The 26,837-nt window shown below is 43.9% G+C and overlaps 2 protein-coding genes and 1 long non-coding RNA gene across 9 annotated transcripts in view; all 3 read right to left on the bottom strand.

Moving 5' to 3' along the window:
* Positions 1-26,837, bottom strand: part of lgals2b (lectin, galactoside-binding, soluble, 2b) — a 155,802-nt gene that overhangs the window by 9,981 nt on the left and 118,984 nt on the right. The window contains exon 1 of one of the 7 annotated variants that reach the window (XM_062564340.1): positions 8,603-8,612. The exons of the other annotated variants lie outside the window; for them this stretch is intronic. The gene's annotated coding sequence lies outside the window, so the exon portion shown is untranslated. Of the gene's footprint in view, positions 1-8,602; positions 8,613-26,837 lie in introns of those variants that run through there. 7 annotated transcript variants of the gene reach the window in all.
* LOC119218052 (carcinoembryonic antigen-related cell adhesion molecule 20-like) lies at positions 12,090-17,156 on the bottom strand. Its single transcript, XM_062564337.1, has 5 exons — positions 16,905-17,156; positions 16,695-16,800; positions 16,535-16,592; positions 12,739-12,815; positions 12,090-12,655 (listed from the first exon to the last, which is right to left on the bottom strand). Exons 1-4 carry the CDS (start codon positions 17,116-17,118, stop codon positions 12,741-12,743), a joined length of 453 nt encoding a protein of 150 aa, XP_062420321.1. The 5' UTR covers positions 17,119-17,156; the 3' UTR covers positions 12,090-12,655; positions 12,739-12,740.
* LOC134132701 (uncharacterized) lies at positions 18,133-20,222 on the bottom strand. The gene is made up of 3 exons (XR_009956885.1): positions 19,871-20,222; positions 18,718-19,080; positions 18,133-18,633 (listed from the first exon to the last, which is right to left on the bottom strand). It is a non-coding gene; the product is annotated as an uncharacterized LOC134132701 (long non-coding RNA).

Genomic DNA, 26,837 nt, shown 5'->3' with positions numbered 1-26,837 from the left:
GAACAGAGATGAGTTGGTTGTGATGTTCACGCCTCGTTTATCCAAAGATCAGAAATACGACGTTTTATTAAACATGATCAAACATACAATTACCCTAAAAACAGTAGACCATAGGTCACAAATAGTCATGAAACAATAGGTGAAAAATGTAATGTTGAAAGTCAAAGTATATTTGGTCAAAAAAATTAAAAAAAATGTCAAACAAATATTAATTCAAATTGTTCATTGATGTAGTAAAAATATTAGGACAAAGGTGTTGGTCAAGAAATATCTATAAAATATCTATAAAATACTAGGTAAGTAAGTGCAAAGGTCATTTATTTCACTAATTCAATGCAAACAGTTAAACATTACATGTAACAGCATGGAACCCCCCCCCCCCCCCAACAACATTACATTACATTACATGTTGTTGGGGGGGGGGGGGGGGCATGCTGTCTCCCTTCATGAGACTCAACCCTCACCCTGTGCAGTGTGTGCTGGTCTTTATTCTTTAAGTGCTGTGTTTTCCATTGTAACCATATTACTCACACACACACACACACACACAGCGTCCCCCGGGGGGGGCGGGGGGGGTCCGAACAATCACTCACACCGACCGAGTGTCTGAGCAAGGCATCGATCGGCATTGTGTGCTCTGATCCGTCATCATGTGGCTCGGGGGACATCAGGGGGACGACGTCCAACATAAATCACAGGAGACGACAGCGTCCTCAGGACCACGATCAGGGGACGATTGTTCTGTCCTGGGTCCTTTCCACTTGTCCATCAAGGCGTCTCAGCAGCGAGGGGAACCATGGCAACGACGTTAAGCAAACTGCTGGGACCCTGATGTTTGAAATAAAAACAAGCTGCTGACAGACGAGGCGCCAAAGGAGCGACTCAGAACTTACTTCCTGTTTTATTGCCACAATAAAAGCGTTTTTTAGTCACCAAAGTGACGATTTGAGTATTGATTGAGGAATGGCTGGTGAAGAGGAGACACCATGTAACTGTCAAACATGGATGAGTTAAGTAATCTATGTGAAGTCTGATGACAAATCCACATGTAAGAGATCATCTTTTATTGGATGAATATTACGTAACATGAGGAGAAACACAAGGCATCTTGGGTAAACGTCACCACACATTCAAGTGTCTACTTTGTCTTCCATGTGTACCTGATAACTGTAGTGTGCACATGTGTGTTGGTGGGAGACACCAATCCTGCAGAATGTGTCTTCTTACTGCCATCAAGTGTCCCATTGCCTCCTTCCTGTAAAACCGATGGAACCAGGAGGACGGATTGGACCACATCTCGTGCATGTGTGAAGGTTTCTGTACCTGATCCTTCTGGTGTGTTCTTTAGGAGCCTCTTGTTGGACCATGTGTGTGTCCTTGTCCTCATGATGTCCCCTGGGCGTTGTGTCTGTGCATGAGGGCCGGTATGAGGGAAAGAAAAAGGGCATCTGGATTTCCTTTGAGGGGTTTGTCCTCCTCTCGTGGATGTTCTGCAGGTTCAGTCATGGTCCTGATGAAGTCCTCCCCATGTGGTTCCACTGGGTTTGACATGTGACTGATTAGCCACACGCTTCCCTCATTTGCATCCGTTTAAAACCCTGCGTTCTAAATGATTTTGAATCACTAAATGAGCTGCTGGATGAATTAGTCAGAAGCTTCTGCTGTAAACAAGAGGAGAGAAAACCACAGGAGCTCAATGAAGACCAATGAATCATCTTCCTCCTCCTCAGCCGACCCTCTCATGGCCACCAGGTGTCGTCGCTGTGTAAAGATCAGATCTCCTGCTATGGGACATGTGTGTGTGTGTGTGTGTGTGTGTGTGTGTGTGTGTGTGTGTGTGTGTGTGTGCAGACTTTGGCAGCAAACACAGAGTCGCAGAGAAAGGAGGGAGGAGAGAAGAGGGGAGTCTTATTTACTGTCCTAAGACGCCTCCCACTTTTGGCCCCAATTCTCCCTGATTCAGCTGCTACTGTACAGACACACACACACACACACACACACACACACACACACACACACTCACACAGACACACACACACACACACAGACACACACACACACACACACACACACACACACACACTCACACACACACACTCACACAGACACACACACACACACACAGACACACACACACACACACACACACTCACACAGACACACACACACACACACAGACACACACACACACACACACACACACACACACACTCACACACACACACTCACACAGACACACACACACACACACAGACACACACACACACACACACACTCACACAGACACACACACACACACACAGACACACACACACACACACACACACACACACACACACTCACACACACACACTCACACAGACACACACACACACACACAGACACACACACACACACACACACACTCACACAGACACACACACACACACACAGACACACACACACACACACACACACACACACACACTCACACACACACACTCACACAGACACACACACACACACACAGACACACACACACACACACACACACAAACGCACACACACACACACACACACACACACACACACACACACACACACACACACACACACACACACACAGACACACACAACATTAGTTTACTGGAAGTCTTCATTTCTTCTAATTTATTTGCACATGGTTCTAAACATAGATACGTTTATAACACACACACTGTCTTGCTGTTATTTGTGTTTAGTTTATAATGAGCTCATCTTCGGTTGCAGCTTCTTCCTTAAAACTAATTCCTCTTTCTCCTCAATGACACACACACACACACGCACACACCCCCACACACACACACACACACTCACAGACACACACTCACATACACGCAAACACACACACACACAGACACACACACACACACGCACACACCCACACACACACACGCACACACACACACACACAGACACACACCCACACACGCACACACACACACACCAGCCACGTTGCGTCTCTAAATCTTCACAATCTCTTTCATAAAACAAAAAACCATAAAACTTGGGTCCAATATCTCAACACACGACATTTCTCAGGAGCAGAATCCTATTCGTCGCTCATGTATAAATAAATAAACACAAATACACACTACATGTATGTGCTACTGTTGCAGCTTCCGTAAGTCTCGATGACATCATCACTCGTCCGCATGCTGTTGCTCATATGGTTTATATCTTCACAGGACCAGCACCTCAAGCCCCCACCAAAAGGAAATCACACTCTGTGTAGTGACCAGCAGGGGGCGACTCCTCTGCTCCCATAGACGTCTATGAGGAAATGACTCTACTTCTGTGTAGTGACCAGCAGGGGCGACTCCTCTGCTCCCATAGACGTCTATGAGGAAATGACTCTACTTCTGTGTAGTGACCAGCAGGGGGCGACTCCTCTGCTCCCATAGACGTCTATGAGGAAATGACTCTACTTCTGTGTAGTGACCAGCAGGGGGCGACTCCTCTGCTCCCATAGACGTCTATAAGGAAATGACTCTACTTCTGTGTAGTGACCAGCAGGGGGCGACTCCTCTGCTCCCATAGACGTCTATGAGGAAATGACTCTACTTCTGTGTAGTGACCAGCAGGGGGCGACTCCTCTGCTCCCATAGACGTCTATGAGGAAATGACTCTACTTCTGTGTAGTGACCAGCAGGGGGCGACTCCTCTGCTCCCATAGACGTCTACGAGGAAATGACTCTACTTCTGTGTAGTGACCAGCAGGGGGCGACTCCTCTGCTCCCATAGACGTCTATGAGGAAATGACTCTACTTCTGTGTAGTGACCAGCAGGGGGCGACTCCTCTGGTCCCATAGAAGTCTATGAGGAAATGACTCTACTTCTGTGTAGTGACCAGCAGGGGGCGACTCCTCTGCTCCCATAGACGTCTATGAGGAAATGACTCTACTTCTGTGTAGTGACCAGCAGGGGGCGACTCCTCTGCTCCCATAGACGTCTACGAGGAAATGACTCTACTTCTGTGTAGTGACCAGCAGGGGGCGACTCCTCTGCTCCCATAGACGTCTATGAGGAAATGACTCTACTTCTGTGTAGTGACCAGCAGGGGACGACTCCTCTGCTCCCATAGACGTCTATGAGGAAATGCCTCTACTTCTCGCTTGATTTATTCCCTCAGTAAACATTGTAAACATGAGTTTATGGTCTCAGTCTCTAGTTTCATTCATTCATTCATTTAGTAAATGATGGTCCATTCAGAGTCAGACAGAAACGTTCTCAAACCAGTGGATGTCGTCACTGTGACTGCATCCACTTCTTATTGTGGTCTCTGCAAATTCCTAAACTTCATGGAAGTGAAACAAGTTTTTACTTTGATAGGTTTTGTCCCTATTAAATGTTGAACTTTGACTATAGTGGACAATCTAATGATATGAAGCCAAACAGGAAAGCTCATTTGTCCAATTGAGACAAACCCCACTTGAATGCTAAGATTAGGACCAACGCCACATTTCACAACCTGACAGTTAAGAGCATTTTTACAAACCGCCAATAAAAGCGCCTCTAAATTGGCAGTTTTATCCAGTGAGTGGGTCCATGCAGCGGCTCGGTGTCTCACTAGAGGACACTTTAACAGGAGATCTTGTGGTAGTTTTGTCCTCATTAGTTCCTTTTGGGGGATCAAACCTGTGAGCGGATCATTAAAGTATTGTTTCTCCATCGTTACAGGTTTCCTGGGTAAAGTCGTTGTGTTGTTGCTGTGCTCTCAGCATCTAAACGAAAGCGCCCCCTCAGAACCTGAGAAATAATTACACCTTTCCAGCGTTTTGAGGACATCACTCGTCTCTCATCTTTACTAAAAAGCTACGAAATACAAAACAATTCTCCATGAATTTCCTTCTGTGGTTTCAATTATAATCATAACTCAACATTTACAACATCAATTAAGCGTCTCGATTCTTTTCTGTAGTTTTCAAAAAGTGGAAATGGAAGGAAATTAGCACTGAAGCTTTAACTCCACGAGAAAAGAAACAGTGAGACCATTGTGTGTAGATTTAAAAATTGGCCCATAAAATCATCCCATTTTTGACATCGTCCCCCTTCTGCCATTTCATGAATACAACACTTTTTAAAATGAGTCTGAGCTCCAAGGACATCGGCAGCTTGTGTTTGTTTGTGGACTTTGAGCGGTCACACATTCAGCTTCTGCTGGTGGTCCTTTAGATTTACCTCTAATGACGCACACAGACACACAACGTGAGTGCTCAGCATCCTCATCTCTACTGTGTAATTAAAGCTATTTAGCAAATGCTAATGTGTAAACAGGCGTAATTAGGAAGGTAAACCGGGTGACCACCAAAGCAGCTTAGCATTAGCACGTTAGCGCTGTCACTCGAGCGTTGTAGCATCCGTTAACTTTTGGCCTAAAGGGCCACGGCGCCTCTCCAAGCTGCATGTAGGAGGAGAGAAGGTTAGCAACGAAGGTCTGAATGAGGCCTCCAAGGTTCAAGCACATTACACCGTTTTCTGCTGTTTTTTGGGAAACATGCTGAGTCATGAGTCACATCATTGTGCGCTGTTGGCACAGAATGTTATTGCCAAATATTATTCCACCACAACTATCAAATTAAACATTGCTGAGATCAGATAATAAATTAAAAAGCGTGGGTTTAGTGGGTTTTTTCTTCCAGTTGTATAAAAGTTTAACACAGACCTCACAGAGGCTGCAGGGAAACACATTAGACTGATAAAAGATGTAGGTTTTATTATTCCCTCAATGTCTGCCAGCAGCCAACGGATTCATGTCCATTTAAAGAAGCTGTATGTGCACACACAACCTTCCAGTCTCCCCGGCTCACGCTCCTGGAACTCAGAGCTGTAACGTTAACTGATTCCGTCTAAACTGCGAAGGTGGAGAAGATTTCAGGTATTCATGAAAAACATTTTTCGAATGGTTACTTACCCCTAGATATTATTAAAAAGCCCTCACAGCTCGATGCACGTATGAGAGACGCGAGGAGGGATGGAATGTACTCACCTTCCTCTTCGTCACTGTCGGGCTCACTTCCGTCACAAACGCACACTTTGCCTGCTCAGGCAGGCAAAGTGTGGGGAATGCAGCGGATTGTAATGTTTCCACGTCCAAAGCACTATATTACCCTTCTCACCCCGAATAGGTGGAAATATTAAGCCCTCGTGGGGAATTCTTTCCATTTCCTCCTAATATGACGTTAAAGTATCTGCAGCCTGAGGCGTTAAATGACCGTAGAAACCAGTGTGTGCTCCAGTCTCTATGTGCTAATCACTTAACTGTGTAGTGAGTTAAATAAATTGAGCTGAATGTTTTATGACGTGTGTTACAATGCAGGTGCCCTTGTATGTGTGAGAGTGAGTCTTTGTGTATTTACCACTGAATTATCCACAGTCAAGGTAACAAAAAACATAATCTTTCATCATTTGCCGCAGATTTTTAAAGCACCACAGAAAAATATGAGGTCAGCGACCTTGTAGCCTGAGTCCACCACATATCAGCTCATCCTTTAGTCCAAGTGGCTGTTTGTTAAAAATCTGAGGAAAATACTTCGGTGGCATTGTTGTGGAAGATTTTCTCGTGCAATCGGGAATCAGTTGAAAAGTCTCTTGTCAATCAAAGTTGCATTTTCCGTTTATTTCTTGGAAGGAAGAAGAGGTCTGCAACAGCTGCACATGGACAGGCAGTGGCAAGCTTCTTCTTAATGTTTGAGAGGAACATGGCTATATTTATACATCGACAGGGTTAACACCTTGGTTTTGTTATGCTAAAGAGTTTGAGACAGGCAAGGAGGTCTCAGACTTGAAGGGAAACTCAAGATGCTTACAACAGATGTTTGATTAGATGTAGGACAATAGCCAAAGAAGTTCACACCTTCTCCTTCCTCCACGCAGCGGTGTTATGCAAAGACAAATGGGATCAAAGAGGAGAGGTGCTTTGAGATTATTCTGTTTAGATCGTTCCCACACAGCTGGGGTCTTGGGACTTCCTCAGAATTAAAGTCACCATTGGTTTTAGACATTAATCTAATAGAACATTATGGCATCATTATATTTTGCCATTACAGCATGATGAAACATTTGCCTCAAAGCCGTCAAACCAATGAACATCATGTTGGGTTGAAGAAGACTTGAAACTAGAGACTGTCGTGGACGCAAAGCAAGGACCAGACTTGAGACTTTAATAAAAGCACTATGACAATGTTTATTTGTGACAGGAGTATTCAGTCCTGCAGTCATACGTGCACGGACCTGTTTCAATCTGTCTAGCAACAGCAATGAAAGGGCGCTTAATACAAAGTGCGCTCGGAATATATAGTCTTTAAGAGCATTCTTGATTGGTTCACTATGATGGAGGCGGCTCCTTGTTTATGACCTTCGGAGAGCCCCATTGGAGCACATGGATGTCCATCCCTCCAGGCTCTCGGATCATCACGTCTCCTGTTTTTCATGAGTTCACTGCATACTTCAGATAGTTGGTGTATTGAGACATGTTAGTCTCAATATTCTGTTTTATCTACGATTGACCCTGAGAGAGCGTGTAGTTATTTAGCCTCAGATTCACTCCATATTTAGACTGTTTTCCGTGTGAGCCATGGTCACCCCGTCCCATGTATGGACGTGACCCTGAGAGTGCGTGCAGCCTTTTTATCAACATGTTCGTGTGCTCCGGGTCATACACAGCCTCCACTCATTATTAGTATTACATTATTGTTCAAGTGTAATTGCCATCTAGCGTGAGCATGCATGATTATATTCAATCCTCAACAAGACTGAGACCATAAACTCATGTTTACAATGTTTACTGAGGGAATAAATCAGGATAGAAGTAGAGTAATTTCCTCATAGACGTCTATGGGAGCAGAGGAGTCGCCCCCTGCTGGTCACTACACAGAAGTAGAGTAATTTCCTCATAGACGTCTATGGGAGCAGAGGAGTCGCCCCCTGCTGGTCACTACACAGAAGTAGAGTCATTTCCTCATAGACGTCTATGGGAGCAGAGGAGTCGCCCCCTGCTGGTCACTACACAGAAGTAGAGTCATTTCCTCATAGACGTCTATGGGAGCAGAGGAGTCTCGCCCTGCTGGTCACTACACAGAAGTAGAGTCATTTCCTCATAGACGTCTATGGGAGCAGAGGAGTCTCGCCCTGCTGGTCACTACACAGAAGTAGAGTCATTTCCTCATAGACGTCTATGGGAGCAGAGGAGTCGCCCCCTGCTGGTCACTACACAGAAGTAGAGTCATTTCCTCATAGACGTCTATGGGAGCAGAGGAGTTGATGGTTATTCGAAAGAATGAAAGTTTAAGACACAGTTTAAGAATTGGCTTCTTTTTATTGAAACCAGATGTTGCCATTCGATTTATTTTCAGTTGAGTTATTACAGTTAAAATAAATATGTCGTTATCTTATACAAGCTTTCATTTTTTCTTATAATGAAGGAGACTTTGGGTGCAGCTCGGAAGGGGAGGCTGGTAAAAAACACACGCTTCACAATTGAAGAAAATTAACCTGGAGCTTCTCTGGCCAAAATGAATGTAGATTTTAGGGACACATAATTAGACTGGAGGTTTTTCTGTTGAAATGAGCACATTATTAAAAAAACTACTCCAGCCATTAAATTGCTCGTTTAAAGCAGAGAGCACCGAGGGGAAGAGCTGTTGGAACGATATGATTGCAAATGAGAATTAGCTGTAGACATTAACTGAGGACAATAAACAGCCTAAACCAAGACACAGTGGGCCTTTTAATAAAAAAAAACCTGAACACCCCCCCACTTTGGATTTGGTTTTGTCTCTTCAAAATCACATCTTTTGATCAGATTAGGGATGTCGTCACAATTACAATATTACATTCATGAGTTGTGTTTTTTGAGGTCAGTGACCATTGATCAGTGCTTAGGTCAGCCTCGAATACAAGCAAATATTTGTGCCAAAACCTGAACCTCCCTATAAATGTTATATACTTTATATTGGATGCTTAATAATAATAATTATAATAATATATGACTCTTGTTGATGGTGATGGGAGGCAACAAACAATTCAACCATTTAAAAAAAATGTTGTTTGAAAAACAAATTTCATTATTATTTACCTTCGAGTCAATAAAAGAGCAAATGAGATGTTTAAAAAAAGAAAACGACAAAAAATAACAGATAAACGCAGTAAAAAACAGAACTGCAGCACTGCAAGACTTGAGTTGGAAGCTCCCTCGTGGGTGACTGCCTGGCTAATGGGAAGGAGAGCAAGGAGAGGACGTGGCAGATTTAAAGAGAGGAGACAATATTAATGTGATGCTTCCTTGACCCAACGGCGGGGCATCAGTGAGGGGGTGTAACTCACTGACGGCTGAGTTATGCTGCCTGCGCCCACTTTGTGACGGGGTAATGCTGGGCTTTCTGGATGGCTGGACACACACACACACACACACACACATTCCCTGTCCTTTTTTTGAGAGGACCCTTTACAAATTATTCCCAAAACTAAACTGAGACAGCTAAATGCCTAAATTGTTCACGGTCCATTCCAAGCCGATAACATTTTTAAATACTTCATCAGGCTTCTGAAGAAAGGAAAGTGTGGCGCTTTTCAGATAATGTCCTCTGTGTGTTGGTTTAAGAACCGGTCCTCATTATGTATCAAATACAGGGACACACACCCACACATACTAACTACATTCCTTTACCTCAAATCTAGAACACATCCAAATCTACAAATGTCTTTACTGAGATCTTTTTTTTACATCAACCGTGGACTGGCATCTACGTTGTTACAATGGGAATGAATACAAACCGTAGGTGTGTGTGTGTGTTCAATGGGTGAATTCTGTGTGTGTTTTGAGATTATCGACCACTCTCATTCACACTAAACCTACTGCTTTACTGCCTCAACTAAGAGTAACACTTCATTTTTGTTTAGAGGTTTTCACAAAATTAAAATATTAAAATAATATGAGCAGCAGACAAAATGAGCAAGCAGAGCTTGTGCCAAACAACAACAGAAGCAAACGGCAATAAACAGCTGGAATGAAGCTCGTCGTGACGGAGAGGTCAAGCAGGAGGTTTAGGCCACGCCCCCTAAAGTCATCGGAAAGAGAGAAATGGAGGTGTTTTTGAATGTGTTAAGAAATAAGATCAAAATGCTAAATTGTGGCAAAAATGTTACCGAAATGATCAACAGTGTCTCAAATTTTAATTGAATTCGAACACTTTTCCAAATGGGTGATTAGTGTGTCGATGTGAGTGTATTTCTTGTATTAATCGGGACCTAAATGAGGCCACGGAGAGGAATATTGTGACTAGAACTTCCCCTCGCTGTTCAGGGGACTGAAGAGGTTCCGCCCACTGATGGATCATGACTCATTATCAGAGTCATGTGACGTGGTTTCTACCTGTCTTACCTCAAGCGGGACCGACGTGCCTCTGAACGATCAATGCGGAGGGACCTGCGAGAACCTTCGTGTGCGTGTCAGTGTGTGTGCATGTGTCACGTCTCCTTGCACCATCGCACCCGGGCGGCGTAGGCCGGGATCAACGGGGTTGTGATGGAGGGGGGGGTCAACGAGGCAGCAGGGACTCTCTACCCGAGGCCAAAGGACGGACAACCAGGTGATCAGGAGGCTGAACATCTGTGCATTGATCTGCTCATTAGCTTCCTCTGAAGCTTCAAACACGGTGTACCGTCCTGTACGTGGCGATATCAATAATTCATATGAAGCCAGCGCCATATAAAGTGACATACAGGTTCCCATAATCATTTTTAGGAATGCTACAAATCGTTTTCAGCCCGGACCTTTTTACAAAAGCACCATCATTTAGTGTGACTCGTTAGCATCAGAAGTTAGCATTCTACATTGTAGGATGTAAGCAAACAATAGTCCTCAGAGGACTGTTTCAGTCACCGGGGCAACGGTGTAAAGACACTGGGACTTCTCTCGCTTTGTAGCGTCCCCCATCGATTGGGCTCGTGCTACATCACTCTACTCCGACCAGAGTAAACCTAAATAACATAAAACATCTGTATTGGCGGTCTAATATGTGTTGATTATAGAATGCTTTCATAAACGATTTGACGCACCAATAACTCTGCTTATTTTACCTCACTGAAATATAACTTTTTTACTGCTTTGTGGTTACAGCTTAAAAGGCCACAATGATGGTTGTCAATATTTTTGGTTTGGAATCACGCAATGCAAACGCTATTTCAAAAGATATAAAAAATAATATTATATAAATTAAAATGAATGAAAATAATTTCCTGAGAAGGGCAAAGTATAATAATATACTACTAATAATAATTACTCATCCCATAATCCCCACTGTTATAGCAGTGCAACCAATGCAACCTTATTCTTCTCCTTTTGGCTTCACCATATCACAGATGTTTGACTAATATATATGAGTATATATAAAGTTATTTTCTGTGCATATACAGATGTGATATTTTACACATCTGGCCCTCGGGCCTTGGATAGAACGTTTGATGAGAAACCTCCAAGCTGCTAATTATAAAGCGCAGTGCCTGATGAGTAGAGGAGCTTCTCTCATGGGAAGTTTAAGTCATGATGCTTTTGATCATACAGAAGGAAGTAAAGTCATGTTTTCATCCCAATGACTCACAGGCCTGTTTTGGTAGCTTAATATCACATGATTGGGTTTTATTTAATGAACATTGGAAGTTGTTCCAGTGGATCTAAACCTGTACTTTTACAATAAACCTCTGCTGCAATAATCCTTCATTAGCCAAACTGCTTTTTACTCCAATCACCCAGGTTCCTCCACAGCGGGACTGAGCAGTGCTTCCTTAGTTTTTAATACATGTGCTGTTTAATTAAAGCTATGGAATTAATAAGCTATGTGTGAATCTGAACCAAAGGAAGCAGATGGATTCAGAATAGTTAGTGAGTGAAGAACATAAAGCGACAGCATCTTAATGAATCAAAAGGACGTCTTTATTTCTGAATAACTGTTTAAAACATGTAACAAAAAGAAAAAAAATACTTCATCCAAAAAACAGTTTAAACCTAAAAAATATTCTATTTACAATTTTATAAAACAACAAAGTTAGAATGTCGAAGAAATAAACTACAACTACTAAATATTGGGTTTTTCTGCTTGATAAATGAACTTTTAGAGATTTTGCCCTTAACATGTTACTGGACTAGTTATTTAATTATTTAATTCTTGACCTAAAATACAAAGGTTGACCAAATATTCTCCCCTTAAGTTCTCAGTGTGCTCTTCTATTCTATCGCTGATTTGAACACATTTAAATCCACCCTTGTGTGTATCTGGGTTATTGTGTGTTTATATCTATGTCTCATCTTCACATCAAACTGCTCTTAGATGGACCTTTGTCTTTTATAATTAATTATAAATATTCTCAAAATAAACAAGCTGAATATTATCAGTGACAACTGGTTCTTATTTCCCTCATGTCTGTTGTGATGTGGTATTATTATTATTGTCATTATTGCAATTCACAATAAAAGAACATTTAAAATAAAAAAAGCGATTCAAGAGCAAAGAGAATGAAATATAAAATTTTGAGTTTTAACTTTATAAAGACCTCAGATAATAACTGGTGGTACTGAAGGGAAACATGTCCACTTGTTCCTGTCTCCGTCCAGGTGAGTCTCCCTCTGGTTCCACTGCATCTGAAGAAGATCACATGACGTTATTCCTCAGAAATTGAAGCAGGAAGTAGTTTTGAGTTGCATCAGACTGACACCTGGCTGACCTTCACACCTGGTCTTCCTGCTCCTCTGGGTCTTCTCTCTGTGCTGAGAGGTTCTCATACTCAGGATGAAGGTCCATCTGATGGAGAGAAGATGAGAGTCAAAGGCCTCAGAGAAGCAGTTCAGATACAAGCGACCCTCGGTTAAGCCCCTCCCCCAACGCACACTGTGCATTCCTACGTTAGCAACCGTAACTAAGGACAAGAGGCCTGAGTTTAGAGGGTTGATGTCAGTTCTGGATTAAACATCGTGGAAGACTTCACTCACAGCTGAATCCATCAAAGATCAACATGAACTGCCAGAATCTCCTCCTCCTGCCAAGGGTTTCTACAGTCGATGTTTATCCGACACTGCTGTAGCCTCATTTAAAGAAACCATTCCCTCTGCTCTAAGTTCAGTGTCCTGTCTCAAGATATCAGAAGACTCCTGTGAAAACTTCAGTCCGTCACAAATCGACCATCTTGTCGATACTGCCACAGGCTCTTTGAGAATGGCGCTGGACGGTATTGCTCCCCTCAAAAGAAGAATGGCAACAAGAAGGAAGTTCGCCCCGTGGTATAACTCTCAAACCCGGAACCTAAAGCAAACTGTGCGGAAACTTGAGCGGTTATGGCGTTCCACCAAATCAGAAGGATCTAGGCTAACTTGGCAAGACAGCGTTAAAACATATAAGAAGGCTCTCCGTAACGCAAGAGCATCCTATTACTCATCATTAATCGAGAAAAATAAAAACAACTCCAGGTTTCTCTTCAGCACTGTAGCCAGACTGACAGAGAGTCACAGCGCTGTTGAGCCGTGTATTCCTGTGGACCTCAGTAGTAACGACTTTATGAACTTCTTCAATAATAAGATTCTGACTATCAAAGAGAAAATTGATGGTCTACTACCCCCAACCGGAGCCAACCCGTCCGCGGATGTAGGATCCTTGGATGCAGCCGTGGGCCCTGATACCTACTTGAATGGTTTCTCTTCCATCAACCTTGATCAACTGACTTCTACAATTTTGAAATCCAACTCTTCCACTTGTCTCCTGGATCCGATTCCAACTAAGCTGCTTAAGGAAGTTTTTCCGTTAATTAGCACATCCCTACTGGATATTATGAATCTGTCTTTGTTGACAGGACATGTACCACAGTCCTTCAAGGTAGCTGTAATTAAACCTCTTCTGAAGAAACCTACCCTAGCTCCAGAGGTGTTGGCTAACTACAGACCCATCTCTAATCTTCCCTTCCTCGCTAAGATCCTGGAGAAATCTGTCGCGAATCAATTATGTGACTTTCTACAAAACAATGCTTTGTTCGAGGATTTCCAGTCAGGATTTCGAATGCATCACAGCACAGAAACGGCACTGGTGAAAATTACAAATGATCTTCTACTTGCATCGGACCAAGGACGTGTTTCTTTTCTTGTCTTGCTGGACCTCAGTGCTGCATTTGACACCATCGATCACCGTATCCTGCTGCAGAGACTGGAACACTTGATTGGCATCAAAGGAACTGCACTCAGCTGGTTTAAATCTTATTTATCGGATCGATCCCAGTTTGTGTTTGTGAACGGTGAATCATCGAGGACCACCAACGTTGGTCACGGAGTCCCACAAGGTTCTGTGCTTGGACCGATTCTATTTACCCTGTACATGCTTCCTTTGGGCGACGTTATCAGAAAACACCGCATAAACTTCCATTGTTATGCAGACGATACTCAACTGTATCTATCGATCAAGCCAGAAGACACCAACCAACTTGTTAGACTTCAGGACTGTCTTGGAGACATCAAAACTTGGATGACCTGCAACTTCCTGATGTTAAACTCGGAAAAAACGGAAGTTATCATGATAGGCCCAGAGCGCCTTCGAAGTCAGCTGTCACGTGATACAGTCTCTATGGATGGAATTGCTCTGGTATCCAACAGCACCGTCAGAAATCTTGGAGTTCTCTTCGACCAGGATATGTCCTTTAACTCTCATATAAAGAAGACTTCAAGGACTGCCTTTTTTCATCTACGGAATATATCGAAAATCAGGAACTTCCTGTCTCAAAGTGATGCAGAAAAACTAGTTCATGCATTTGTTACTTCTAGACTGGATTACTGTAATTCTTTGTTATCAGGCTGCTCTTGTAAATTGCTTAAACCTCTCCAACTGATTCAGAATGCTGCAGCACGTGAATTAACAAGAACTAAGAAATGGGATCATATAACTCCTGTATTAACTTCTCTGCACTGGCTTCCTGTTAAATCAAGAATAGAATTTAAGGTACTTCTCCTCACCTACAAGGCACTTGCTGGTGAGGCACCGTCTTATCTTAAAGAGCTTGTTACACCGTATTGCCCTACAAGGCATCTACGCTCCGTAGATGCTGGGCTACTTGTAGTTCCTAGAGTTTTAAAAAGTAGGATGGGGGCCAGAGCCTTCAGTTATCAAGCTCCTCTTTTGTGGAACCAGCTTCCACTTTCAGTCCGGGGGGCAGACTCGGTCAGTTCATTTAAGATAAAGCTTAAAACGTTCCTCTTTGATATTGCTTATAGTTAGGGCTGGCTCAGGTTAGCCTGGACCAGCCCTTAGTTAAGCTGCTCTAGGCTTAGACTGCCGGGGGACTTCTTAGGACACACCGTGCCCCTCTTTCACTCTCAAACTCTCACTCTCTCCTCCCACAATCATCCATGTTTTATTAATGTACATCACTAATTAAGCTTCTTTCCGGGAGTTCTTTGTGCTTTCTCGCCTAGCAGGTCTCCGTGGATCATAGTTTCGTGCGGACCCCGGTTCTGACTCCTGGCTCCTGGCTCTGCTGACACCTGCTGCTGCCATCATCATTACTTTAAATATGATTCATATTACTGTCATCAAAAACCAACATCTTTCTGCTCTCCCTCCCCACAGAAGACTCTGTGGATGGTGGTTCTATCTGATGGAGGTTGTCCCTGCAGTGGTCCTGCTGTACACCTGTTCTGCTACTTGCAATTACTTGTATCATTTCAGTTAGAGAAATTGAATGTATTGTACATCTTTTACATTGTTGATTCTGTACACATGACATCCATTGCAGTCTGTCCATCCCGGGAGAGGGATCCCTCCTCTGACGTTCTCCCTAAGGTTTCTTCCCTTTTTTCCCCATTGAAGGGTTTTTTCATATTTTGGGGAGTTTTTCCTGTGCCGATGTGAGGGTTTGGGGACAGAGGATGTTGCATGTGTACAGACTGTAAAGCCCTCTGAGGCAAATTTGTAGTTTGCGATTTTGGGCTATACAAAATAAAATGAATTGAATTGAATTGAATTGAACTCCTTTGTTTGCTCCAAGGTGAGATGCTAATAACGTTAGCTCAGCATAACAGTGGAATATAAGTTATTCTTAATGAATGTGTGACAAACACAGGTCTCTCAGACAGGAGGATGTTGTTTGTTCCTGGTGTGAAACAACAAGTAGAACTAGAAAGGTTAGCAAGACATTTAGTGTTTGTGACTTAAACGCATTTAAACAACTACTGAAGAAAGGAATGAAGCTTATTTACAGCATTCCAACAATGACATGAAGCTGCAGGAGGACATGCAGTGTGGTTTGCTGCAGCAAGACTCTACGAGCCGAGCTGCTTCTCAATGTCAAACCCAACAAGACTCTGTGTCCTTCAAACCGCGCTTTGGATTCAAAGGACATCTGCAGGAAATGTGCTGAATGAATATTGGTGGTTCAGAAGGAGAAAGATGTCAGTGATCAAGTTACTTATGAATTATCTTCATGACTTAATAACAACAGACGATGCCCCTTTGGTGGGTTCTGTCGCTGAGGACAAATGTCTCACCTCCACAGCCTCTCTGGGCTCATGTGGTTCAGTGGTGGAGCTCACAGCTTTCTTCTTCCTGCATTCAATCATAAAACACACAAATACACAAATACATTCAACATTTATCTGAACTAGTAGTGAGTAAAAGCTCAGTGAGGATGAGTTCTAGATGTTTCACCTCATCCACAGACAGAAGACAAGCAAAAGAATCAGCATCACAACCAGCAGAGTCCACCTGGTGATATTTATTATCATTGTTGTTGTATCTCCACCTGGAGACACACCTTTAGACAAACAGCACGTTACCTCATCAGAAGGATTTGATCCATGAATAAACGTGAAGGGAGATGTTTGTTAGTCACATGATTCATGTCATGGAGAAACTCACCTGAAGTAATCTGAAGTAAGGTGGAGGTACTACGTCCCATCTCGTTCTGGGCTTCACAGGAATAATTCCCACTGTGTTCAGCTCTGAAGTCAGTGATGGTGAACATCTGTCCTGATGCTCGTGGTGAGTCTTCATGCTCCTTGTACCAGGTGTAGCTAGCTGCTGGGTTAGCATCAGCGCTACAGGTCAGAGTCACTGAACCACCCTCCATCATCTCAGCAGAGGGACTCACTGACACAGAGGGACGCTGTGGACCATCTGGAGGAGACGTGTCCACATATTATTACAAGTTATAGATAAATAAATAGAAGTTCATAACAAAACACTACCTTAGTAGTGATTATGTTGCTTTTCAGAAGGTTGTGTTTCACTCACATTTCACATCGATAGAGATGAAGTCAGACGTCTTCCTCCCCAGCTGGTTCTCAGCTGCACAGGAATACCTTCCAGAGTCAAAGGACTGGATGGAGCTGAAGACCAGCTGAGGTTCTTCACTGAGAAGATGAGGGTCTGAAGTTCCATGCTCCTTGTACCAGGTGTAGTTAGCTGCTGGGTTAGCATCAGTGCTACAGGTCAGAGTCACTGAACCACCCTCCATCATCTCAGCAGAGGGACTCACTGACACAGAGGGACGCTGTGGACCATCTGGAGGAGACATGTGGACATATTATTACAAGTTATAGATAAATAAATAGAAGTTCATAACAAAACACTACCTTAGTAGTGATTATGTTGCTTTTCAGAAGGTTGTGTTTCACTCACATTTCACATCGATAGAGATGAAGTCAGACCTCTTCCTCCCCAGCTGGTTCTCAGCTGCACAGGAATACCTTCCATCTGTGGACCATCTGGAGGAGACATGAATAAACACACTAAGAGGTTAGAAGATGTCAGTGTAGATAGTTGATCCTTTGAATGAATACTTGTGTGTCTTTCTCTGTTCTTCATCACAGCAGGTGTCACAGGTGAGACTCCTGCTGGTGTAAAGTGACAATAAGCAGCCTTTAATCCTTTGTAATGTTCATATCTCCACACATTCTTCTCTTTAGATGCTGCTTGTGTCCTTAGCTGAGTCTGTCCTCTCACTTCTAGTTGTTGGAGGAGTTATTGATTGTTTCCTCCACCCAGCTGACACATCACTTCTACTTCTGTTCTGGAAGAATTCACTTGAGTCTTTATGAACATCATATTATTCTGTCTGGTAATAGTTTATAGTTTCTATTAATAACAGAATGACATCAATAAGCAGCTGTGTGTACTTTAACATTTAGACTCCAGTGTGTTTACAGCTGTGATTAGAATCATATTGTTGTGTCAGTGTGTGAGTGACACTTCTACACGTAGACTGCAGGGGCCGGGGATTGAACCAGCGACCCTCTGGTCAGTGGACCACGGCTCCACCTCCTGAGGAATGTGGTGCTTCATCTTTTTGATGCCTCTAGTTTACATGCAGCGCTCTGGTGTCTCCATATGAAATGTTGTTGAAGCTCCACAGGCCGACACACTGGAGTCAACTTACACACTGCAGGAGAACGATGACCAGAAGATTCTCTTAAATAACAGGAATATCTGTCTGTAGAACCAGAGGAGACTGGAAGAGAAGATCCTGTCTGGATGTACTCTTCATTCTTGGACCAGTAGTATCCAGGATGATGAGACAGATCACAGCTGCTGTGACACGTCAGCTCCAACCAGGTAGAATCTGATCTGCTCACCTGCACCTGGAGACCTGGATCAGTGATTATTAATAAAGTGTCAACTTTCACAGAAGAAATTTATCCTCTAGTTTTCTAGATGTGAATTTAAAGTTTACCTGGAACAGACAAAGTGACTCCAGGTGATCCAGTATATTTCTCTCTTGGTTTGTTTGTCCCAAATCTGAATTTGTACTCAGCTGAGTCGCTCTCTCTCACGTTTGTGATGGTCAGAGTGCAACTCTTACTCCTCCAATAAGGGTAACAATAGTTCTCCACACGGCCTGAATACTCAGAGTCTGTTCTCACATCCACAGGTTCACCATGTTTCACTTTAGTGAACCAGAATCTGTCCTTTATATCATTGTAACGTATTCCAGATGGGTATGTGTAGTCACATCTTATTTCCACTCTTGATCCTTTTACAGCACAGACCTCAGTCTGACGGTAAGTCACTCCCCATCCATCCTGACTCTGTATCACTGTAACACAGCACATCAGGAACCACAGTCACACTCAGAACAACATCACAGGACACACTCTCATTGGTAGTTTACTGAAGAGAAAAGATATGATGAGAAATATGAAAATCATTGAGTTTATAGAAAGTAATGAAAGAGTCCACGATGTCCACATGAACTCTGCAGCTGGAAGGAACAGCGATGTATTGAACCTGTGGACTTGAAAAAGCTCAAGTTGAAGTATTAGAAGGTTTGGTTGATGAGAAGAAGAGTGCTTTGCTCTGTGCTCTTCTGTCTGTGGTCAGTCTGCTGCAGAGTGGAGATGGAAACTGTAGAGAAACCACAACTCTGAGGGCAACAATACTGGGAGATAGAGGTCACACCTCAATGAGGACAAGGGCTTTAACACTTTAAAGAATATAAAGATATAAATATATCTGTGAAAACACATGATCTGACTTTTCAGCATCCGGCTCTGAATCTATTTTCTGTAACACGGATCAAAGCTACGAAATGTCACTCAAAGAGACACTGAAGAACCAGAAAGAGAATAAAAATGACCACAAATACACAATAAAACACAACAAAAAGCAGAACAAAGCTCCTTACAGCCTCTAAATGTGTTGTAATGCAAAGAAACGCTGCTGAACGATTAGAGGAAGTTGAACAGAGACATTTCTTCTTTGTTAATGTTCATTTAGTCCTTATTTGTGTTTGATGCCATCAGACCTGTGTATGAACTAAAAAGCCAGCTCCCTGTGTGTGTGTGAGGTGCTAACGGCCTCCCAATCTAAATGTAGAAGTACAGTACCTTGTACAGAGAGAAGGAAGACGACTAATCCACCGGCTGATGAACTCATAGCTGCTCCTCAGATCAGAAACTCTTTATTCACTAAGTCACCACCAACACGTCTACACTAAAGAGGAGGCTGATGTCTCTGAGGTCAGCTCCTCTCTTCTGGAGTTGGTACTAAGCTGCTGTTCAACCCCAGCAGGGCTTCCTTCCTCTTTACCTCATTAGCATGAGCTGCAGGACCACAAGTAGCTTTAAAGTTAGTGTCTTACTTCTGCTGAAAGGAAACATCATTAAAGTGTTGTTAATGAGTGAAGATCATCTTGATGAACCTGGAAGTAGCATCAACGTCTGTAATAATTCACATGAAATGAAAGGATGCAGTGTGACGTCCTCCTGTCCACATGTAGATAAATGGGGGGGGGGGGGGGGGAGTTATTAAACAACCACAAAGGACCAAAGACAGCATACAACATTCATTTCAACATCGGCCTTAAAATATGAATAAGAAACTATTTATTAAAGCAATACATATTAATAAGGAATGTAATAAAACAAAAATGCTTTTAATAAAGTTTTTTGACCACTACTTCTACTTCTAATGCTAGTACAACTAGTACCACAATTGCAACTATAACTAATACTGCTACTAGTATAACTCCCGCCTCCCGATCCCCAAGACTTCTTTATCTTCAACTCTTCATCACCATTTTCCTCCCCTGGTTACAGTTCCCTTCTTTTCCTCCTTCAGCTCCACAACCCCCCTCCGCTCATTCTTTCGTGTCTCCTCTTCCTCCTCCTTTTCCCTCTCATCTTCCTCCAGTGACTGGTGAGCTTCCACAGAGTAATGGCTCCCTCCGTCTCATTATCTCATTACTACCAGGGACCAGGTTCTGATGGCTGCACATTAGCAATCACTGCGGGTCTGAGTTAGTGGGTGAAATGGCTGTTGAAATAGAAGATGAAGCGGACCTTAGCGTGGTGCAATAAGACAGCTGTCAGTCGGGTTAATGTGGAGGCTTTTTGAATCCTTGACAACGGACGGAAGATTAAAAGAATAAAGCTCAGCAGCAGCACGAACACCAACAGGTAACAGGTGTCTATGTCGCACACCGTCGATGCAGAAATAAAGACAGACTTCTAAAACTGTCCAGTGGTCAAATTTACCCACAATTCACTCAATAAAAGCAGGTCAGAGCTCCCACAAGGCGAACTACATAATGGATACAAACAGGAATAGAAGCAGTACAAGTGGTGGATTCCTTCAGGCGTCATTGTAAATACTTCCACCTGAAGACTTATCTTCGTTTAAAGGCCTTCAGTCAGCAGACCTTCAACCAATCGGTGGTTGATCCCACTTTGAGGCATGACATCATCATCATGCCAACGACTCCCGGAATGAGCCTTTCACGTAGCTTTACTACTTTTCACAGCAATGCACTACAGCCCCCAGAAAGGGAGACCAGTCTGCTGCTCAGTGTCACGTGACACACCGTACTGATGTGAACCGTTTATTTCCTGCTTTTAAAGAATGCCACGCGTACCTGAACCTGAGAAGTTACAGGTATTATCTGTAGGAGCTTCGCTCAGAGCAGCGTGTAGGTGACGGGTGGGAGGCGCGGTGTTCAGGATCGCACCTTCCCTCCCCAGGTTTATTTTTGCTGACGCTGTAATGAGGAGCAGAACAGTGTGTAGATTCAGATACTTATCAGGACTTTAAGGCAGCTTTTCACCACACAGACACACTAACATCAGAGAATGTGAAGAGCTGCATTCAGAGCACGACATGTGTATTCATTTATGATAAAACAAAAGTGAGTTATAGCGTCTTTACAACTGAAACCATTTCTTTTTTCAGCAGCAATGTGGTTCAGAGGGAAACAACATGCGTGTATGTATTAGTCATTAGTCTTCACGAGAGGACATTTAAAGACAAAACAGACGTAAAAACACAAAGAAAACAGAATGAAACCTGAGCTTAAAAGCTAGTGAAATAAAATAATAATGCTTTGATATAATAAAAGATCAGAAATGAGCAGTGAAGTGATTTATAAACCAATAGCAGTGCACTGTACCACTGTAGGAAGAGAAAAAGAACAATAATGGGTAAATGTGTCCTCAGAGGACGAGAGGAAGAATCAACCTGATTCATGCTTTGAAAACAACACCTCATTGAACATTTCATCATCCAGTGTTTCTATAAAATATTCTTCCTCCACTGAGGACTGTAACTGTGTGCTGTGAAGACAAAGTACTCATGTGCATTCAAATGGGGTCTTTCCATCATTTCCTCCACGCTGGCTGAGTCCTCCTCGTGTCTCTGTGTCAGTGTTCATTTGGATTTGGTCTTGGTCTTTTAGACGAGCAGCCCCGAGCTGTCGGACGGGTCTTCATCTCCACGCTTAGTTCCTCGTCTTTAGCCTGCTAGCAGCTAGCTAAACGGAGACAGCTGAGCTAAACCGAGGGAGCTTTAAAGTCATCCAGCTTTAAAGCTTTTGTCTTTAGAACAAACTTCACTTCCTGTTTCCCTCGTCACTTTTCGCTCGCTGTCTCAGGAGCACAGCGCCCTCTAGTGGCTGTAGTATGTGTCTTCATCAGTGTCTTCCTCTGTGTCTCTGTGTGTCTCTTCCTCAGTGTCTTCCTCAGTGTCTGGAACGTATTAACGGACAGCTGGTTACTGGTGGCCCCGCCCACGTCTGCGTGTTTTCTCTCTTTTTGTGCGTTTGTTTGCTTCTTTGTGTCTAACCGCATCGTTTCTAAACGAGTGATTGGTTGCTTAAGAGCCGACCCCCCCCCCCCCCACGCACACCTTACGAATGGCGTTGTTTGCATGCAGATGGAGGCTCTGCGGAGTCGGGCGGAGGACGAGGTGGGACATGTGAAGCGACAGTGTGTGAACTTGTGAGTACTTTGAGGGGAACCAGGAGCTCGACAGCTAGTCAACAGCAGGACAATTTGATGAGAAGTGAGAGAGTCAAAGACTGCAGGATGAAGTGTCCTCGTTAGGAAACCATGTGTAACTAAGACTAATCCTCAGTGTCTGCATGTGCTTCATGATCCGCTCCACAAACAAATCCAAATCATCAGCCAGATGAAATAAAAGATGCTGCTCTCAGGGAGGAGAGCGTCACTTAAAACAACAAAACAACTCTGTCACCAGCACAACAAGCGCACAGAAATGAGGAAATGATGTGACAGCTGTGCATTTCAAAGCATTTCCTCGTGACACACACACACACACACACACACACACACACTCACAGTCCACCCAATTCAAGTCGTCCTCCAGCACAGATCTTGCCTTAAAACATCAGACTTTACCTTCAATGAGGCCGAATTAAATATAACCCGATGTGATCCTCAGGGAGGTTTAGGACCATGACGTCGATCCTCCATGAGGTTTCTACTGCAACCTGAGTGCTGCTGCAGGGGCTCATCATCACTAAAGTCAGACACATGACCCCCCCCCCAGAAGTACATTGTTGCTTTAATCATTGGTCTAAAGTCACTGATGAAGCTGATGATTTGATTAATTGTTGCTTATGAAATGATCTCTGATGCCGAGTCAAGTCCTTGTATGTCGAACATATTTAGGTAATAAATATGACTCCTGATGAGCGAGTTCATCACTGCAGCTCATCACGGTCACTTTGACTTGCTAAATACAATGACGTGAGTCCACTGATTAATCTGCAGGCCTCCGTCTCCCAAACAGGGAGAGTAACTTCTTTCACTCTGAGTGCTCCTCAGAGCATCTTGAAGACAAATAGAAAGATTCTTTAGTTTCAAACAGTTTAAAGGACACCTGTTCAATACATGAGAGCAATCTTTAGGCTTTATTGGGTTTAGATACTCAGGGTTTATTGAGCACACAGTTTAAAAGTGATGGACCAGCTGCTCACAGGTGGATGTGGGACTCACATCTTTCTCTGTTTATACCTTCATGCGTCCTCCTCTCTCAGCTGAACCACTTCCTGTGCATTTACAATGTTCTCTATGGAGAGAACTTCAAGTCCACTTAGAAGAATTTCTCATTTGTGCATAAACACACGCACACACACACACACACACACACACACACACACACACACACACACACACACACACACACACACACACACACACACGTCAACAAGACAACGAGTGTGGAACCAAACGGTGACGCAGTGAACGATTCCGGCTCTTTCCCTGAGAAGCTCGTCTCTGGAGGACTAACGAGCCGTCGGATCTTTACCTTCAGCGCGAAGCTGCTGCAGAGCGTCTGAGACGGACGGACTGTTTTTAATCTTCGTCCAAGTCGGGAAAAACTAAAACATTTTGAAAACCCGCAGCTGCACTAAACAAATGTCCTCATGCAAAGTGAGGCTTGTTTCCCGTTTAAAAAAAGCAGCCGACTACCTGCAAAATAATTGGCTACGATCAAAGCCTTTTGGTTTTTCATCAGGCTTCTTCATGTTGGATTTCTATATTGAACCACATCAGGAAACCAGTCCTCTGGTCCGCCCCATGTGGACGGAAAATGAAAATATATCGAATCGTCATAACTTCAGTTATTTTAGTCAAAAAACCACAAGTTTACATTTTGTGAATATGGAGGACCGACCTGGAGACGTTTCCATCCTCACATCTTCATAAAGCAGGATCATCACTTACTGTGAACATCTCCGCTTGCATCCTCAGCACAGATCGATTGTGAGATTTTATTGTGATTATTGATAAATGCAGATAAATGTGAGCGGCCACAATAAAAACACTTTATTATGGAATCATATGTCAATTAAAGTCAGTGAGCTTACTTCAATGTCCCTCAAGTGGTCTGGTGTCCCAGGACTGGCACCCTTTGGGGTCTATATGCGCTGAAAGGGTTAAAGTTTCATCTCTGTTTTAATTGTCTTCTATAAGGACGAGTCACGGTGTGATTAATGTACCTCACACAGTTCTTCTCCACATGTGGAAACATGGAAAATCAAAGTTTGGAGGATTTCACACATGATGATCCCGATAGAACCCAACAAAGCAGACCTGCCCCCCCCCCCCCCCCCCCCCCTCACATGCACTTCAGTAGTTTTTGATGAATTATTTCATGGGCTGTGAAGAGTGTGAAAGAAGCTCTTTAAGAGGTAGTATCTCTAATGAGAATGAACTGTGTTTAAGAGGAACATCACTCAGACGGAGTAATTACCCAGATGAGTCGATCAGTCCTGAGTGCTTCTGCCTCCGACCTTTTCATCCAGCTGCCTCCATGCAGCCGTTGTCACCCTGAGTCACAACCGTGTTCTTTTAGCCTTCATCTCCGCGATGAAAGCACCTGTAACGTGGACTCTTCCTAAAAACTAAATCTTACGAGACCATTTGTGGCAAACTGGCACATTAATCTGGTTAAAAGCCACACAGCCTCAATGCAAATATGTCTTAACATTTTGAACATTTACCTTAAACACACTTGATGATTATACCCCATAAACCATCCATCTGTTTTCTTGTGATTTCTCGTTATCACTTCTTCTAATCCAGGATGCTTTGACAGATTAATGAGAGAAACCCTAGCAGAGTACACATATATCCTTTATGTGTCTGTGTGTGTCTGTGTGTGTGTCTGTGTGTGTTGTGGGGTTTGTGTCTCTCTAGCAGCTTCTCCTCCTGGAGGAGGTCCTGTGGGAGAAGGACTTTCTCTCTTTGGAAAGCGAGAGAAGAGAAAGTCTGTTTCTCCCTGATGGAAAACAAGGGGCTGGGATTAGTGAAGGTGGAAGTACAAACGGTGCTCTCTTGTCTCCTCACTGTTCCAACAACTGTAATCACCCCCCCAACCCCCCCCCAACCCCCAGCTGTCAGGACCGGGCCCCATCGCGGAGCTCCGAGCCAGCCGGCCAATTACTGTCCAGGAAGGCTCACGGCGCCTGGACCCAGCCAGACATCCAGAGCATCCCCCCCCCTCCCCCGGTGACAGGAAGGTCAAAGCGGGTCAAACGCCGCCGCCGCGACAGCCTCCACCTTCGCTCCGCCTTCATCTTAATGGATCTGACAAGGTCTAACAGCCCAGAGCCACGGGGTCTTCTGGGGGAGGGAGGGGGGGGGGGGGAGGAGATGTGAGGTCACAGGGGGAGATGCTGCGAGGGGGGAGGGCCGAGAGCAGGAGGGACAAACAGGAAGAAGTGTGAGCGGGAGGTAATGCGGCTGATTAAACACGGAGCAGGTCCGTGTGCAGTGAACCCGAGGGGGGGGGGGGGGGGTCTGCGTGAATAAGAGAGACGCTGAGGAAGAGGACTGCGGGATGAAGATCTTCTCGCTGGTTGTGTCTCCTTCAAGTTACTTCATCATCACACCACAAGACAAAAGGAGCAAAGCCAGGTTCTTCGTGTCATTATTCGGTAACAGTACTGACTTGGAGAGTGATATTCATATTTAAGAGCACGTTGGACCCCCCCGTGGAGGACGCGCTGTGATGAGGTCCTCGTCCTTGGGCCTTGACGCCTGGAGGGTCTGTTCAAAACACCACTGACCTCCCAAAATGCACCAGGGAGGCGCCGGGCGAGGACCAGAGGGAAATTTAAATGGAAATCAGCGGGCGCGCACACACACACACACACACACACACACACACACACACACACACACACAGTGTGACTGGAAAGACCTTTTTATGCATTTTGTGGTTTGCCTGCCTTTTTTACCTCTTTAGGTGATGTTTTTTCTTCACATAAAGCAGGGGATGCTTTGGGGCGGGGCTACACACTGATTGACAGGTACGTGGTGTGAAAAAACCGATGGGCCAAAACAACAACTCTTCATGTCACACAGAGGTGACTCTTACGGAGCGGAGAAGGAACCGACCGACCCATCATGAGGAACATCTCAGGACGGCTCGATACCAACCATCTCATCCTGAGAAGCTTCTACAGAACACCAATGGGCTCCACACAATGTAGTTTAATCAGCATCGGCCTTACTCACCACTTCCCCCCCTCCCACTTAGTCTCCAGTCTGA

The sequence above is a fragment of the Pungitius pungitius genome, chromosome 9, assembly GCF_949316345.1.
Source record: "Pungitius pungitius chromosome 9, fPunPun2.1, whole genome shotgun sequence".
Classification (NCBI taxonomy): Eukaryota; Metazoa; Chordata; class Actinopteri; order Perciformes; family Gasterosteidae; genus Pungitius; species Pungitius pungitius.
Note: the sequence above shows the minus strand (reverse complement) of the source record. Positions and strands in the feature narration are given on the sequence as shown.